Genomic DNA, 13,372 nt, shown 5'->3' on the forward strand with positions numbered 1-13,372 from the left:
CCCCCAGTGCAGGACCTTGGGAGGCCCCCCAAAATCCATCCCTGGAAATGTTCCAGGCCAGGTTGGACGGGACTCTGAGCAACCTGGGCTGGTGGAAGGTGTCCCTGCTTATGGCAGGGATAGTTTAAAGTCCCTTCCAACCCAAACCATTCCAGGATTCCAGGATTCTGTGGGATGCACAGCCAGCAGCACCTGCAAGATGGAGAGAGACCATTAACCATTAACCACTGCCAACGCGGGAGCAGCATCCTGCCCCCGGGAGGCGGAGATTCCCAAGCCCCCGGGATCCCGGGAAGCACTGGAGCGGCTCCAGGGAGCTGCATCCCTTCCTGGGGCGCACCATGCCCCGGGAACGCGGGAAGGGACGAAGGGACCGGGCGGGGCGGGTGATGCGGCCAGAGGGCAGCCCTGTCTGGGATGCTGCGGGGAATGAAGCGGGCGGTCAAGGAATGGGAAGAACGGGCAGGGAACGGCCTCGGGACGGGCCAGGAAGCCGCGGGAAGGACCCGGCGCGGGGCCGAGCGCCCGGAGCCCCGTTGAGGGCGCGTCGAAGCCCCATTGGCTGAGCCGCACGTCACTCCAGTCACCGACCAATAGCGAGCCGAGAGGGCGGGGCCTGCGGCCCCGGGGAGCAGCTGCGTGCCGCGCCCCCGCGCGCCGGTCACGTGGGGCTCCCGCGCCACGCCGTCACGCGCGCCCCCTGCGCGGACCAATCGGTTGGCGGCAAGGGCGGAACCGAGCGGTGCTTTCAGCCAATAGGAACGCGGCGTGCGGAGGGCGGGCGCGGGAAGCCCGGAAAGCACCGGCGGGGGTGAAGCGGCCGGAACCACCGGGAGGGGCTGGATAGGGGGGCCGGGCGAGACCACTGCGGGCCGGTGGGGAGGGCGCGGGGGCTGCGGGGCCGTGGGGGGAACCAACAGCCGGGGCGGGGGGCGGTGAGGCCGCGAGGCGGAACAGCCGGTGGGCGGGGCTTAGCTCCGAGTGCGTCACTTGGGGGCGGGGTCTGTGCGGAGGGGGCGGGGCCTGGCGCGGCTGGCGCGAAGCCCCCACGTGCCCGCCCGGCCTGGCCCCGCTGCCGGTGCCATGAAATGTGTCATCGCTGGCGGCAACGTCAAAGGTGAGCAGGCGGCGCAAGGGGCAGAGGGGGAGTGTGGGGGGTCCCCCAGGCCCTGTCTCACCCCGTCTGCTCACCCATTCCTTTGCAGTCCTCGGCCAAGCGGTGCACTCCCTGTCCCGCATCGGTGACGAGCTGTACCTGGAGCCCACCGAGAGCGGGGTAGGAGCACGTGGGGGGGCTGGGTGGGAGCTGAGGGGCGCAGCTGTGCCCCCCTCTGTCCCCACAGGCAGTGCCGACACTGCGTGTCTTTCTCTGCGTGTCCCCAGCTGTCCCTGCGCACCGTCAACTCCTCCCGCTCCGCCTTCGCCTCCTTCCTCTTTGCCCCCCTGTTTTTCCAGCTGTACGAGCCGGGCCCCACGCCCGACACCGAGCACTTCCGATGCAAAGTCCACATGAAGGTGCGGCCCCCCTGCCCGGGAAACCCCCCTGCCAAAAGCCCCCAGTTGTTCTTCAGGCAGGTGACAGTCCCTGTGTCCATCCCCTCCCCGCAGTCCTTCCTGGGCGTCTTCCGCTCACTGCCCTCCCTGGAGAAGTTGGTGGGGAAATGTCTCATCCTGCTCAAGCCCCGCGCCAGCCGCCTGGTCCTGCAGCTCCACTGCAAGTATGGTGAGTGCCAGGAGGGTGACACGGCACAGCGGGGACACGCTGGCATCATGTCCCACCCTGCTGAGCCTGTTGCCACCTCTGCCAGGTGTCACCAAGACCCACAACCTGGCCTTCCAGGAGTGCGAGCAGCTCCAGGCCGTGTTCGACACCCAGAGCTGCTCCAGCTGCCTCTGTGCCCCGGCACGGTGAGGAGGGGACAGGGGGACACCACGGGGGTGGCAGAGGGTGTGGGGCTGGCACTGGGGTGGGCAGGACAAAGGAGGACACCGGGGTGGGCACAGAGAGATGAGGGCAGATGGAAGGAGGGATCCCAGCTGGCCCTGTGGGATTTGGGGTGCTCAGCCCCACCACATGTGCCCTCCTCACCCTGCCCTGTGCCCCCAGGGTGCTGGCAGAGGCTGTGGTGCACTTCCCCCTGACGCTGGCTGAGGTGACACTGGGGACTGGCCCCGGGGGCAAGATCGGCCTACGGAACTACGTGGAGGACGAGGCAGGTGAGTCCTGCAGGGTGAAGTAGCCCCTTGCCCACCCTGGGGTGCTCTCATAGCCCCCCATCCCCCTTTTTACCCCCCCAGAGCCAAGCAAGACGATGGTGACAGAGCTGTGGCTGGCTGAGGATGAGTTCCAGTCGGTGGTCGTGTCCCCAGGCTCCCGTATCACCTTCTGCCTCAAGGAATTTCGGGTGAGTCCTTGCTGGGTTCCACCAGCCCCATGTCACCCCGTGGCCTCCCTCACCCTCCCATTTGTCCCCAGGGCCTGCTGACATTTGCCGAGGCCTCCAACCTGCCCATCACCATCCACTTCGACGAGCCCGGCAGGTACGAGCAGGCACAACCCCCCTCCATACCCCAGCCCTGCCCCTGGCACCCCCCTCAGCCCCTCTGTGCCCCCAGGCCGGTGGTCTTCACCCTGGATGACACTGTGCTGGAAGTTCACCTGGTGCTGGCCACCCTCTCTGACCTGGAAAGGGACTCACAGCCCGCCCCAACCAATGGGTAAGTTCCACATTTGCCCCCCAGCTGCCGTCAGCAGGGAGCAAGAATGAACATTCCTGATCCTGCCCCTCCCTCCCCACCAGTGTCTCCCACCTGCCCGCCCCATCGGACGACTTTGCTGATGACCTCGAGTCCTACATGGTTGCCCTGGAAACCAGCACCTATGAGGGGGATCCTGAGGAGCCCCCCAGCCCCACCTTCCCCCTGCACAACCCTCAGACAGTCCAGGGCAACCCTGAGGAGGAGGAGGAGGAAGAGGACGAGGAAGAAACTGTGCCGGGGACCCCCCCTCACAAGAAGGTCTGGGATGGGTGTGCTTCAGGGCAGGGTGTGGGCACGGGCCCCTCCTGACCCCCCCTTTTCTCCTCACAGTTCTGCTCCCTGTTTTTTGGCTCGGTGCTGACACCTGGGGGGCCCAGCCTGGCCCCCACCCAGGAGGTGCTGGCAGAGGACAGCGATGGAGAAAACTGAGTCCCAGGTCATTGCCATCCCCACGTGATCCCTCCCCTCAGCACCCAAACCACCAGGACAGGAACCCCCCAGTGACCCCATTACAAGTTTATTCCCCAAAAAACTCCTGCTATCCCAGGGCTGGGCTCTGGGCTCCCCCCTCGCCCCAGCACTCCCTGCCCTGGGCCTGGATTTGCTTTGGTGGAGCGTTGCTTGAAGAGGGGCGGGGCAGGATCCTCCAAATAAAAAAACTTGAGTCGAAAGAAAAGCGACCTGATTCTGTGTGTGTGTGTGTGTGTGTGTGTGTGTGTGTGTGTGAGGTGGGGGGCGCAGGTGGGTGGGCAGCACCCCGGCCGGGGCAGGGGGCGGCTCCCACGGCTCATTTCTTGGCTTTGGCAGAGTTTCGGGGGGGGGTGACGGGGCGCCCAGCGGGGTTCAGCCCACTGAACTGCCCGTACTTGCCCTTGCTCTTGTCAGCTGGCTTCAGAATCTGGGGGGAAAGGGAGAGAAGTGGGTTGGGGGGGAAGAAATGGGTCAGCAGGGGAGAGAAATCAGTGAGGAAGGGCCTTCACCCCACCCAGCTCCCAGGCCCCCGCTCCCCTCCTGCCTCGAGGGCAGAACTCTGTGGTGCCCTTGGCTTTCCCTCCAGCCCCACAGCAGGAATTGGGGGTGTCCTCTCCCCACCCTGACCCACCTGGAAGGAGCACATGAGGGTCTCATCCACGCTCATCATGGCGCCCGCGTTGTCGAACTCGCCGCAGTAGTTGGGGGCCGAGAACAGGGTGACGAGCTGGCGCTTGGCGAAGAACTCGTAACCATCCTCCACCACCTGCACGGGGGGGCATGTGGTGGGCACCCCCGGGGCAAACAACCACCCCCCTGCGCAAATAAACATCCCCAGCAGGCAAATACCCCCCCCCGCAATCACTATTGAACCTCAGGCGCAAATAACCACCCTCTCTGGGGTAAACACCCACCCCCACAGGGTGATATCCACTCCCCTGGGGCAAACAGCCACTCCCCTGGGATAAATATCCAACCTCGAGGGCAAACAGCCACTCCCCTGGGGTGAATAGCCATCCCTTCAGGGCAAATTCCCACTTCCCCTGGGCAAATACCTGCTCTCAGGGTATTTCCCCCCTGTGACAAATACCCACCCCCCCTCCAGGCAAATATTCCCCCCTGGGGCCAATATCCACCTCTAGGCAAATACCCACACCCCAGGGCAAATCAGAGAATCATAGAATGGATTGGGTTGGAAAAGACCTCCAAGATCATCAAGTCCAAGCCTTGGTCCAACTCCAGTCCCTTTACCAGATCATGGCACTCAGTGCCACGGCCAAGCTCAGGTTAAAAACCTCCAGGGATGGGGAATCCACCCCCTCTCTGGGCAGCCCATTCCAATCCCTGAGCACTCTCTCTGCAAAGAATTTCCTTCTGATCTCCAACTTCAATTTCCCCTGGCAGAGCTTGAGCCCATCGTGCCCCCTTGTCCTATTGCTGAGTGCCTGGGAGAAGAGACCAACCCCCACCTGGCCAGAACTTCCCTCCAGGTAGTACACACTGCCCTTTGCGGGGCAAATCCTTGCGGTACAAACATCTGCCCTATCCTTGACATCCACTGGGCACTCAAAGCCTCTTTCCAGGGGCACTCCCCAATAGTTGGGGGTCCCGGCGGTACCTGGTGTGCCCGGCAGATGAGATCCAGGTCGTGCTTGTGCAGGAATTTGGCCACCACCTCGGCCCCAAAGGTGAAGGAGACACCACGGTCGTTCTCCCCCCAGCCCTGCACGTCCTTGTCGGGGTCGGACCAGAGCAGGTCACAGAGCAGCCCCTGATCGGGGACGTCCGTGGGCCGCATGATCCGCCGGATCTGCTCCATCGACTGCAGGTCTGGGGACAGCCCTGCAGGGAAGGGGCACCCCCAGAGCTCAGCACAGAGATCTCCCAGCACCCCAAGAATCCCTGGGAAGGGGTTTTCCCACCTCCGTGGCAGCAGAAGATCTTCTCATCCACGATGGCGGCGATGGGCAAACAGTTAAAGCAGTCGGTGAAGGTCTTCCAGAGCTTGATGTTGTATCGTCGCTTGCCTGTGGCAGACAAAGGGCATCTGGGGGTGTCCTTGGGGTGTGTGGGGCTCCCAGGGGAGGTTTTACCTTCCCAGGCAGCTTCTCAGAGGTCCACTGGACCTGACAGAGCTCTGGCTGCACAGGGACAATGGGGACTTAAGGGTGTCCTTGGGGGCCAATGGGGACTTGGAGGTGTCCCTCTGGGGCACAGAAGTGGGTGACAGAGGGGACAGGAGGACACGGTGGGCAGGAGGACACCAGGGGGGCAGGAGGACAACGTGGGGGGTCAGGGCAGGAGAAAATGACGGTGGGAAAGGGGACATGGGAGTGGGTCAGGATGATACAGGAAGGAGCAAGAGGATGTAGAAGGGGACAGGAGGACACGGGGTAGGCCAGATAACAATGGGGGTGGTGGACAGGGAAATATGGGGGGGCAGGGGGACAAGAAGGGATGGCAAGAGAACACGGAAGGATGGCAAGAGGACATGGGGGGGCAAGAGGACAAGGAGAGGTAGGAGGACATGGAGGGGCAGGAGGATGTGGAGGGGGGCGGGAGGACACGGAGGGATGGCTAGAAGACATGGGGGCAGGAGGACATGGGGGGCGGGAGGACATGGGGGGCAGGAGGACAGGGGAGGGGGCAGGAGGACGAGGGGAGGGGGCAGGAGGACGAGGGGAGGGGGCAGGAGGACGAGGGGAGGGGGCAGGAGGACGAGGGGAGGGGGCGGGGAGGACGAGGGGAGGGGGCGGGGAGGACGAGGGGAGGGGGCGGGGAGGACAGGGGAGGGGGGGGAGGACAGGGGACGGGGGAGGAGGACAGGGGAGGGGGCAGGAGGACGAGGGGAGGGGGCAGGAGGACGAGGGGAGGGGGCAGGAGGACGAGGGGAGGGGGCAGGAGGACACGGGAGAGGGGAGGAGGACAGGGGAGGGGGGAGGAGGACAGGGGAGGGGGGAGGAGGACAGGGGAGGGGGGAGGAGGACAGGGGAGGGGGCAGGAGGACCGGGGAGGGGGCAGGAGGACAGGGGAGGGGGGAGGAGGACAGGGGAGGGGGCAGGAGGACAGGGGAGGGGGCAGGAGGACGAGGGGGCAGGAGGACGAGGGGGCAGGAGGACAGGGGAGGGGGCAGGAGGACGAGGGGGCAGGAGGACAGGGGAGGGCAGGAGGACGAGGGAGAGGGCAGGAGGACGAGGGAGGGGGCAGGAGGACAGGGGAGGGGGCAGGAGGACAGGGGAGGGGGCAGGAGGACAGGGGAGGGGGCAGGAGGACAGGGGAGGGGGCAGGAGGACAGGGGAGGGGGCAGGAGGACAGGGGAGGGGGGAGGACAAGAGAGGGGGCAGGACTACAAAGGAGGAGCAGGAGGCAGAAGGATACAGGGTAGGCAGGGGATGGCAGGAGGACACAGAGGGGGCAGGAGGACTCCCATGGTCACGGCTGGGGTGGGTGTGGGACAGCACTGGGACTGCACCAGGTAAGGGGTGCAGGGGCAGGCCGGGGGCCATGGTGGGCCCAGCCTGGGCACTCACACTCATCGTAGAAGCCGTAGATGCGGTTGATGCTGGCACACTCGTGGTTGCCCCGCAGCAGGAAGAAGTTCTCGGGGTACTTGATCTTGTAGGCGAGCAGGAGGCAGATGGTCTCCAGAGACTGCTTGCCCCGGTCCACGTAGTCCCCCAGAAACAGGTAATTGCTCTCAGGGGGGAAGCCCCCGTACTCAAAGAGCCGCAGCAGGTCATAGTACTGCCCGTGGATGTCACCTGAGGGCAGGGGGCACACGGGCTGTGAGTGGGACCCCAGTTCCTCACAGCCCCCCCATGCCACCCACGTGCCGTGGGAAGCACAGGCATGTGCAGGACCCTCCACCCCGGGGTGCTGAGCACCCATCGGGCCTCACCGCAGATCTTGAGAGGTGCCTCCAGCTCCAGCAGGATGGGCTGGCTCAGGAAGATCTCCCGGGATTTCAGGCACAGCCCCCGGATCTCGTTCTCCGTCAGCTGCACGTTCTTCCCCGGCCGCGACCCTTGGACTGCTCCCCCCCCGCCAGAGACCAGCGTCAAGGACCCCAGAGTCACTCGGCACCCCCCAGAACCCCCCCAGGAGCCCCCCAACACCCCAGGACAAGCACCAGTGCCCCGGGAACCCACAAGCACCCCACCTCTTAGCGACGCCCCTTATACCCTCCAGCCCCACCCCTTGGGGTACAGACCCCTGAGGGACCCCCCCACATCCTCGGGCTCATCTCCAGCCCCCCAACCCCCCGGCTCACCCCCCACATCCTCCAGCTCCCTCCTTCAGGGCACAGACTCCTCAGGGATTCTCCCTATACCCCCCAGGCTCATCTCCAGCCCCCCAGGCCCCTCGGGGATCACCCCCAAACACCACCCGGCTCTGATCAGCTCCCCCCTCCCCCGAAAACACCTCGGCCTAACCCGCCCCCGCCAGGCCCAAGACGAGGAACCCCTTCCGCGTGCTGAAGGCACGGCCCGGGCGGGTCCCGGGGGGCTCCCATGGGGTCGCGGTGTCGTGCCGGGGGCCGGGGGGCGGTGGGGGCCGCTCACCCTCCAGGAGGCGGCTGATGATGGAGTCGAGGTTGAGCTTCTCGGTGTCCGCCATGGCCGCCCGCGCGCCGCCACGCCCCGCGCGCCCGCCCAGAGCGCCCCCACCCCGGCCCCGCGCGCGCGGGCGCCCCCTGCCGGCTCGGAGGAATCACCGCCGGGCTTCGGTGACACCCCCCCACCGTGTCCCAGTGTCGCGGTCCCAGCTCTGATGGAGGGGGGGAAAACAGGGAAAACATGGAGAAGAGAGGTGCGGGAAGCTTCAGCGGTGGCAGAGAGTCAAGGGGACACCCGTGGAGAGGGCACACGAGTGGCAGGGGGACACCCCGGGCAAAGGGGAAACTCCAGGAAGGGCGACATCCCGGATAGGGGACATCCTGGGAAAGGGGACATCCTGGGAAAGGGGACATCCTGGGAAAGGGGACATCCCGGATAGGGGACATCCCGGGGGAGAGGACATCCTGGGAAAGGGGACATCCCGGATAGGGGACATCCCGGATAGGGGACATCCTGGGAAAGGGGACATCCCGGATAGGGGACATCCCGGATAGGGGACATCCTGGGAAAGGGGACATCCCGGATAGGGGACATCCCGGGTGAGAGGACATCCTGGGAAAGGGGACATCCCGGAGAGGGGACATCCTGGGAAAGGGGACATCCCGGGCGAGAGGACATCCTGGGAAAGGGGACATCCCGGACAGGGGACATCCCGGGCGAGAGGACATCCCGGATAGGGGACATCCCGGATAGCGGACATCCCGGGGGAGAGGACATCCCGGATAGGGGACATCCCGGATAGCGGACATCCCGGGGGAGAGGACATCCTGGGAAAGGGGACATCACGGCAAAGGGGATACTCCAGGCAAAGGGGACATTACAGGAAAGGGGATATCCCGGGAAGGGGACATGGAGGACCACGGGGACTCGTACCCGGCTCCTGGGGACACAGGGATGGGGGGCAGCGTCTTGGGGACACGGAGGGGACTCGGGGACTCCTATTCCGGCCCTGGGGGCACTGTGATAGGGGCGGGCTGGAGGGGAGGCAGCCTAGGAGGGACCAGGACAGATTGGGGTCCCCAGGACTGGGGTCAAAGGGACACGGAGGGACTCGAGGGGACACGATGCCTGACAGAGCTCGGGGATGTCACCGCCCCGGGGCCCTGGGGACGCCGCCGGGAGCAGCACGGGGCGGTTGCCGGGAGGCTGTTGCCACCTCGGGGACACCCCAAAAGCCACGCTCCCTCTGGGGACACGGGGGAGGGTGACACGTTTGTGCCACGGCTCAGGGAGTGTGGCAGTGTGAGGAATGGAGTCCTGCCCACTCTGCCCACACTGGCTGTGCCATGCCGTGCCATGTCATTCCCTGTATTCCACTCCCTGTGTGCCATGCCATGCCATACCACTCCCTGTATTCCATTCCCTGTGTGCCATGCCATGCCATTCCCTGTATTCCACTCCCTGTGTGCCATGCCATGCCATTCCCTGTATTCCATTCCCTGTGTGCCATGCCATGCCATGCCATTCCCTGTATTCCACTCCCTGTGTTCCATGCCATGCCAGACCACTCCCTGTATTCCATTCCCTGTGTGCCATGCCATGCCATTCCTTGTATTCCATTCCCTGTGTGCCATGTCACGCCATTCCTTGTATTCCATTCCCTGTGTGCCATGCCATGCCATGCCATTCCTTGTATTCCATTCCCTATGTGCCATGCCATGCCATTCCCTGTATTCCATTCCCTGTGTGCCATGCCATGCCATGCCATTCCCTGTATTCCACTCCCTGTGTGCCATGCTGTGCCATGCCATGCCATTCCCTGTATTCCATTCCCCGTGTGCCATGCCATTCCCTGTATTCCATTCCCCGTGTTCCATGCCATGCCATGCCATTCCCTGTATTCCACTCCCTGTGTGCCATGTCATGCCATTCCCTGTATTCCATTCCCTGTGTGCCATGCCATGCCATTCCCTGTATTCCGCTCCCTGTGTGCCATGCCATGCCATGCCATTCCTTGTATTCCATTCCCTGTGTGCCATGCCATGCCATTCCCTGTATTCCGCTCCCTGTGTGCCATGCCATGCCATGCCATTCCCTGTATTCCATTCCCCGTGTTCCATGCCATGCCATGCCATTCCCTGTATTCCACTCCCTGTGTGCCATGTCATGCCATGCCATGCCATTCCCTGTATTCCATTCCCTGTGTGCCATGCCATGCCATTCCCTGTATTCCGCTCCCTGTATGCCACGCCATTCCATGCCACACCCTTGTGCTATGCCGTGCCATGCCGTGCCATGCCATTCCCTGTATTCCATTCCCTGTGTCCCATGTCATGCCATGCCATGCCATTCCCTGTATTCCACTCCCTGTGTGCCATGCCGTGCCATGCCATGCCATGCCATGCCATTCCCTGTATGACACTCCCTGTGTGCCGTTCCATGCCGTGCCATTGCCCGCATGCCATTCCATGCCGTGCCATGCCGTGCCATTCCCTGTGCGCCATTCCAGCCGTGCGGGTGAGGTCGGGAATAGCTCCCAGGGCCTGCCCCAGCCCTGACATTTCTGCTGCGCGGTGTCAGTTTTACACCCGGCCCCGGGTGACCCCGGCCTGGCCCGGTCCCTGTCTCCGGTCACTTATCCTCTACTCCCGTCCCTGTCCCCGTCCCGTGTCCCGGTCTCGGACTCTGTCCCTGTCCCCCCGCGGTGCCACCCCGGCTTCGCAGCCACAGATTCCCCGCTGTCCCCTTGTCCTGCCACTCCCCTCGGTCCCCCCGGTCCCCCCGGTCCCCACGGTCCCCCCGGTGCTCCCGGTCCCGCCCCGCCCCGTCCGGGCAGGAGGCGCCGCAGCCACCGCCGGGACTGAAGCGGGCAGAGCCACTGCTGGGGTGTGACAGCACCGGGATCGGGACAGACAGACACCGGCAGACACCGATCGCGTCGGGACTGAAGCGGGCAGAGCTGCTGCTGGGGCGTGACAGCACCGGGACAGACCGACAGCGACAGCGACAGCGACACCGTCGGTGGGTGCTGACAAGGGTGGGGGTAAGCGTGACCCGGGGGGGATGTGCGTGGTTTGGGGGGCGCTGGTGCGGGGAAGGGCAGGAGCAGCAGGGTGAGGGTCAAGGGGTGTGTGCGTGTGTGTGTGTGTGCACCTGTGTGGCCCATGAGACAGGGTGAGGGTGACAAGGTTTGGGTGACAGGGTGTGGGTGACAGGAAGCGTGTGACAAGGTGATGGGGTGTGTGTGTGTGCACAGAGCAGGGTGACAGTGCAGGTGTGCAGCGTGGGGTGTAGGTGACAGTGCGGGTGACAAGTTGTGGGTGACAGGGTGGCAGGTGATAGGGTGACAGTGACAAGGGTGCAGGTGATGGTGCAGGTGACAGGACGTGGGGGACAGTGCAGGTGATGGGGGGGTGACAGGATGCAGGTGACGGGGTGTGACACTGGGGTGGCAGGGTGCACGTAGGTGATGGTGCAGGTGACAAGACGTGGGTGACAGTGCAGGTGATGGTGCGAGTGACAGGATGCAGGTGACAGGGTGTGAGTGACAGTGGGGGTGACAGGGTGCAGGTAGGTGATGGTGCAGGTGACAGGACGTGGGTGACAGGGTGTAGGTGATGGTGACGACAAGGTGACCATGTGGGTGGCGGGGAGTGTGCGAGTGTTTGGCTGACAGTGAGTGACAGGGTGCATGTGACAGGATGTGTGACGGGGCGGGGGGTGGCAGGGTACAGGTGACAGGGAGCGGGTGACAGGCTACAGGTGACAGGGAGCGGATGACAGGGTGCAGGTGACACGGAGCGGGTGGCAGCGCGTGCAGGACCCTGCGGCGCAGCAGCCGCGCTGGTGGCCCCGTGCCTGCCGGTGGCAGTGACGGTGACAGCGACAGTGATACCGCAGGCAGCTGGAAATAAGCCGGGGGACGTGCGTGCTGGCAGCTCCGCCACGCTGGGGACAGGGGGACGGGGCGGGGGGGAACGGGAGGGCGTGCCCAGCCTTGGGACACAGATACCGGGGGACAGGGACACCCCGGCAGGCTGAGCCACGCCCCGGGTCCCGCTGCGGCAGCGTGTCCCTGCCTGGCGACGGGGACAGGGACACGGACAGGGGTGCCAGCGCCTGGCGCGAGGTGGCAGAGGGGACAATGGGGCTCTGTGTCGCTTAATCCGGGGCACGGGGCCGGGGGTTGGCACCCCGGCGTAGCGCGGGGGGGTTTAAAGGCCAGACTGGCCGGTGTCCCCTGTGCCAGGCGTCCCCGAGCCCTTGTCCCCTGCGCGCTCTCAGGCCACGGCTCCCAGCCCAAGGTACCAGGGGACACGGCTGTCCCAGCTTGGGGACCGCAGGGCCACGTCCCAGCTGGGGATGGAGGGGGACAGGGTGGTCCCTAGGCTGGGGTGGGGAAAGGACCTGGAGGGACCCCGGTGGCTGCCCCATGGCTGGGTTTGGGGGGGGTCTTGTGCCATGTCACTGAGCAGTGTGTCCCTTAACTCTGTCCATGGGTGCCGGCCACCCCTTGGGGACACCCTCCCTGTGTCCCCTGTGGTCCCGGCACCTCCGGGGGGCTGGGGGTGCCTGAGTGGGTGGCTGCCAGAGGGCACTGCTCAGTTTCGTGCCTCAGTTTCCCTCCTTGCCAGCTCTGCCGGGCACCTGCTGGGAGCAGGGACAGCCTAGGGACTGGGGACACCCCGGGTACCTGGATCTGCACCCCCAGGGCACCTTGGCACCCCCGGGGAGGGGGACTTGTCCCCAGCTGTGCTGAACTGGCACGGGATTACATTAATCCCTGCATGGGCTCAGCCGGAGGTGCCGGGGCCACCGGGACTGGCACCGAGGGCACAACCTGGAGCCACTGTGACTGGCACCGAGGGGTCAATCTGGGGCCACCAGGGTTGTCAACGAGGGCACAAGCTGGGGCGACCGGGACTGGCAAAGAGGGGTCAGTCTGGGGACACTGGGACTGGCACTGAGAGGGCAATCTGGTGCCACTGGGGCTGGCACTGGGGGGATAACAGGGGGACACTCGGGCTGGCACCAATGGAACAAACTGAGGCCACTGGGACTGGCACTGAGGGGTGTCCCAGGAAGGCTGCCAGACTCTGGTGGGTGCTGCAGAAGGGGTGTCACCGGGAGGAACTGGGAGTCTCAGCACTGGGAATGGGTGGCCGGGTGGGGGTGGCAGGTCCCCAAAGAGCTGCACTGACTCTGCCTGTCCTTCTCTTGCAGCCCCTTTGTCACCAGGATGGTGAGTGACCCCCGGGTGGGGGGTCCGGGAAGAGGTGGGTGCCCACCCCGGGGACCCCGGCGGTGCCGGGCACTGGCGCGGGGCAGCGTGGCATGCTGTGCCCACCCTCCTCGTGACCCCACGGGGACAAGGGGAGGCTTTGTCCGGGAGCTGGCGGCCCCGGCGGCTGGCACAGCCCCGCTGTCCCTGAGGCGGTGGCGCTGTGCCCGGCACCCGCAGCCCCCCAGCACCGTGACACCCCCACCCACGGATGGGCAGCGGCCCCCGGTGCCCCTCAGTCCCGTGATAGCCCATTACCCTGTGTCTGCACCGTGTCCCCTGTGTCCATCCAGTGTCTGCCCCT

General features: G+C 65.3%; 2 protein-coding genes across 2 annotated transcripts; one reads left to right on the top strand and one right to left on the bottom strand.

The window, feature by feature from the left end:
• Positions 1-955: 955 nt before the first annotated feature.
• RAD9A (RAD9 checkpoint clamp component A) lies at positions 956-3,584 on the top strand. Its single transcript, XM_071559227.1, has 11 exons — positions 956-1,117; positions 1,206-1,276; positions 1,384-1,515; positions 1,609-1,723; positions 1,809-1,908; positions 2,108-2,217; positions 2,299-2,405; positions 2,477-2,541; positions 2,617-2,718; positions 2,802-3,018; positions 3,091-3,584. Exons 1-11 carry the CDS (start codon positions 1,084-1,086, stop codon positions 3,187-3,189), a joined length of 1,152 nt encoding a protein of 383 aa, XP_071415328.1. The 5' UTR covers positions 956-1,083; the 3' UTR covers positions 3,190-3,584.
• PPP1CA (protein phosphatase 1 catalytic subunit alpha) lies at positions 3,262-7,879 on the bottom strand. The gene is made up of 7 exons (XM_071559228.1): positions 7,794-7,879; positions 7,130-7,261; positions 6,762-6,992; positions 5,154-5,258; positions 4,850-5,073; positions 3,863-3,997; positions 3,262-3,658 (listed from the first exon to the last, which is right to left on the bottom strand). The coding sequence occupies exons 1-7, from the start codon at positions 7,846-7,848 to the stop codon at positions 3,548-3,550; spliced, it is 993 nt and encodes a 330-aa protein (XP_071415329.1). The 5' UTR covers positions 7,849-7,879; the 3' UTR covers positions 3,262-3,547.
• Positions 7,880-13,372: the final 5,493 nt, after the last annotated feature.

The sequence above is a fragment of the Pithys albifrons genome, chromosome 6, assembly GCF_047495875.1.
Source record: "Pithys albifrons albifrons isolate INPA30051 chromosome 6, PitAlb_v1, whole genome shotgun sequence".
Classification (NCBI taxonomy): Eukaryota; Metazoa; Chordata; class Aves; order Passeriformes; family Thamnophilidae; genus Pithys; species Pithys albifrons.

Bases quoted from the DNA above. Each gene is read 5' to 3' on its own strand.
- RAD9A (XM_071559227.1), top strand. From the start codon at position 1,084: ATGAAATGTGTCATCGCTGGCGGCAACGTCAAAG. The intron at 1,724-1,808 runs GTGAGTGCCAGG...CACCTCTGCCAG, and splicing joins GCAGCTCCACTGCAAGTATG to GTGTCACCAAGACCCACAAC. The intron at 2,719-2,801 runs GTAAGTTCCACA...CCTCCCCACCAG, and splicing joins CAGCCCGCCCCAACCAATGG to TGTCTCCCACCTGCCCGCCC.
- PPP1CA (XM_071559228.1), bottom strand. From the start codon at position 7,848: ATGGCGGACACCGAGAAGCTCAACCTCGACTCCATCATCAGCCGCCTC. The intron at 5,074-5,153 runs GTGGGAAAACCC...CCTTCCCTGCAG, and splicing joins GATCTTCTGCTGCCACGGAG to GGCTGTCCCCAGACCTGCAG. The intron at 3,998-4,849 runs GTACCGCCGGGA...CCCCCCGTGCAG, and splicing joins TCATCTGCCGGGCACACCAG to GTGGTGGAGGATGGTTACGA.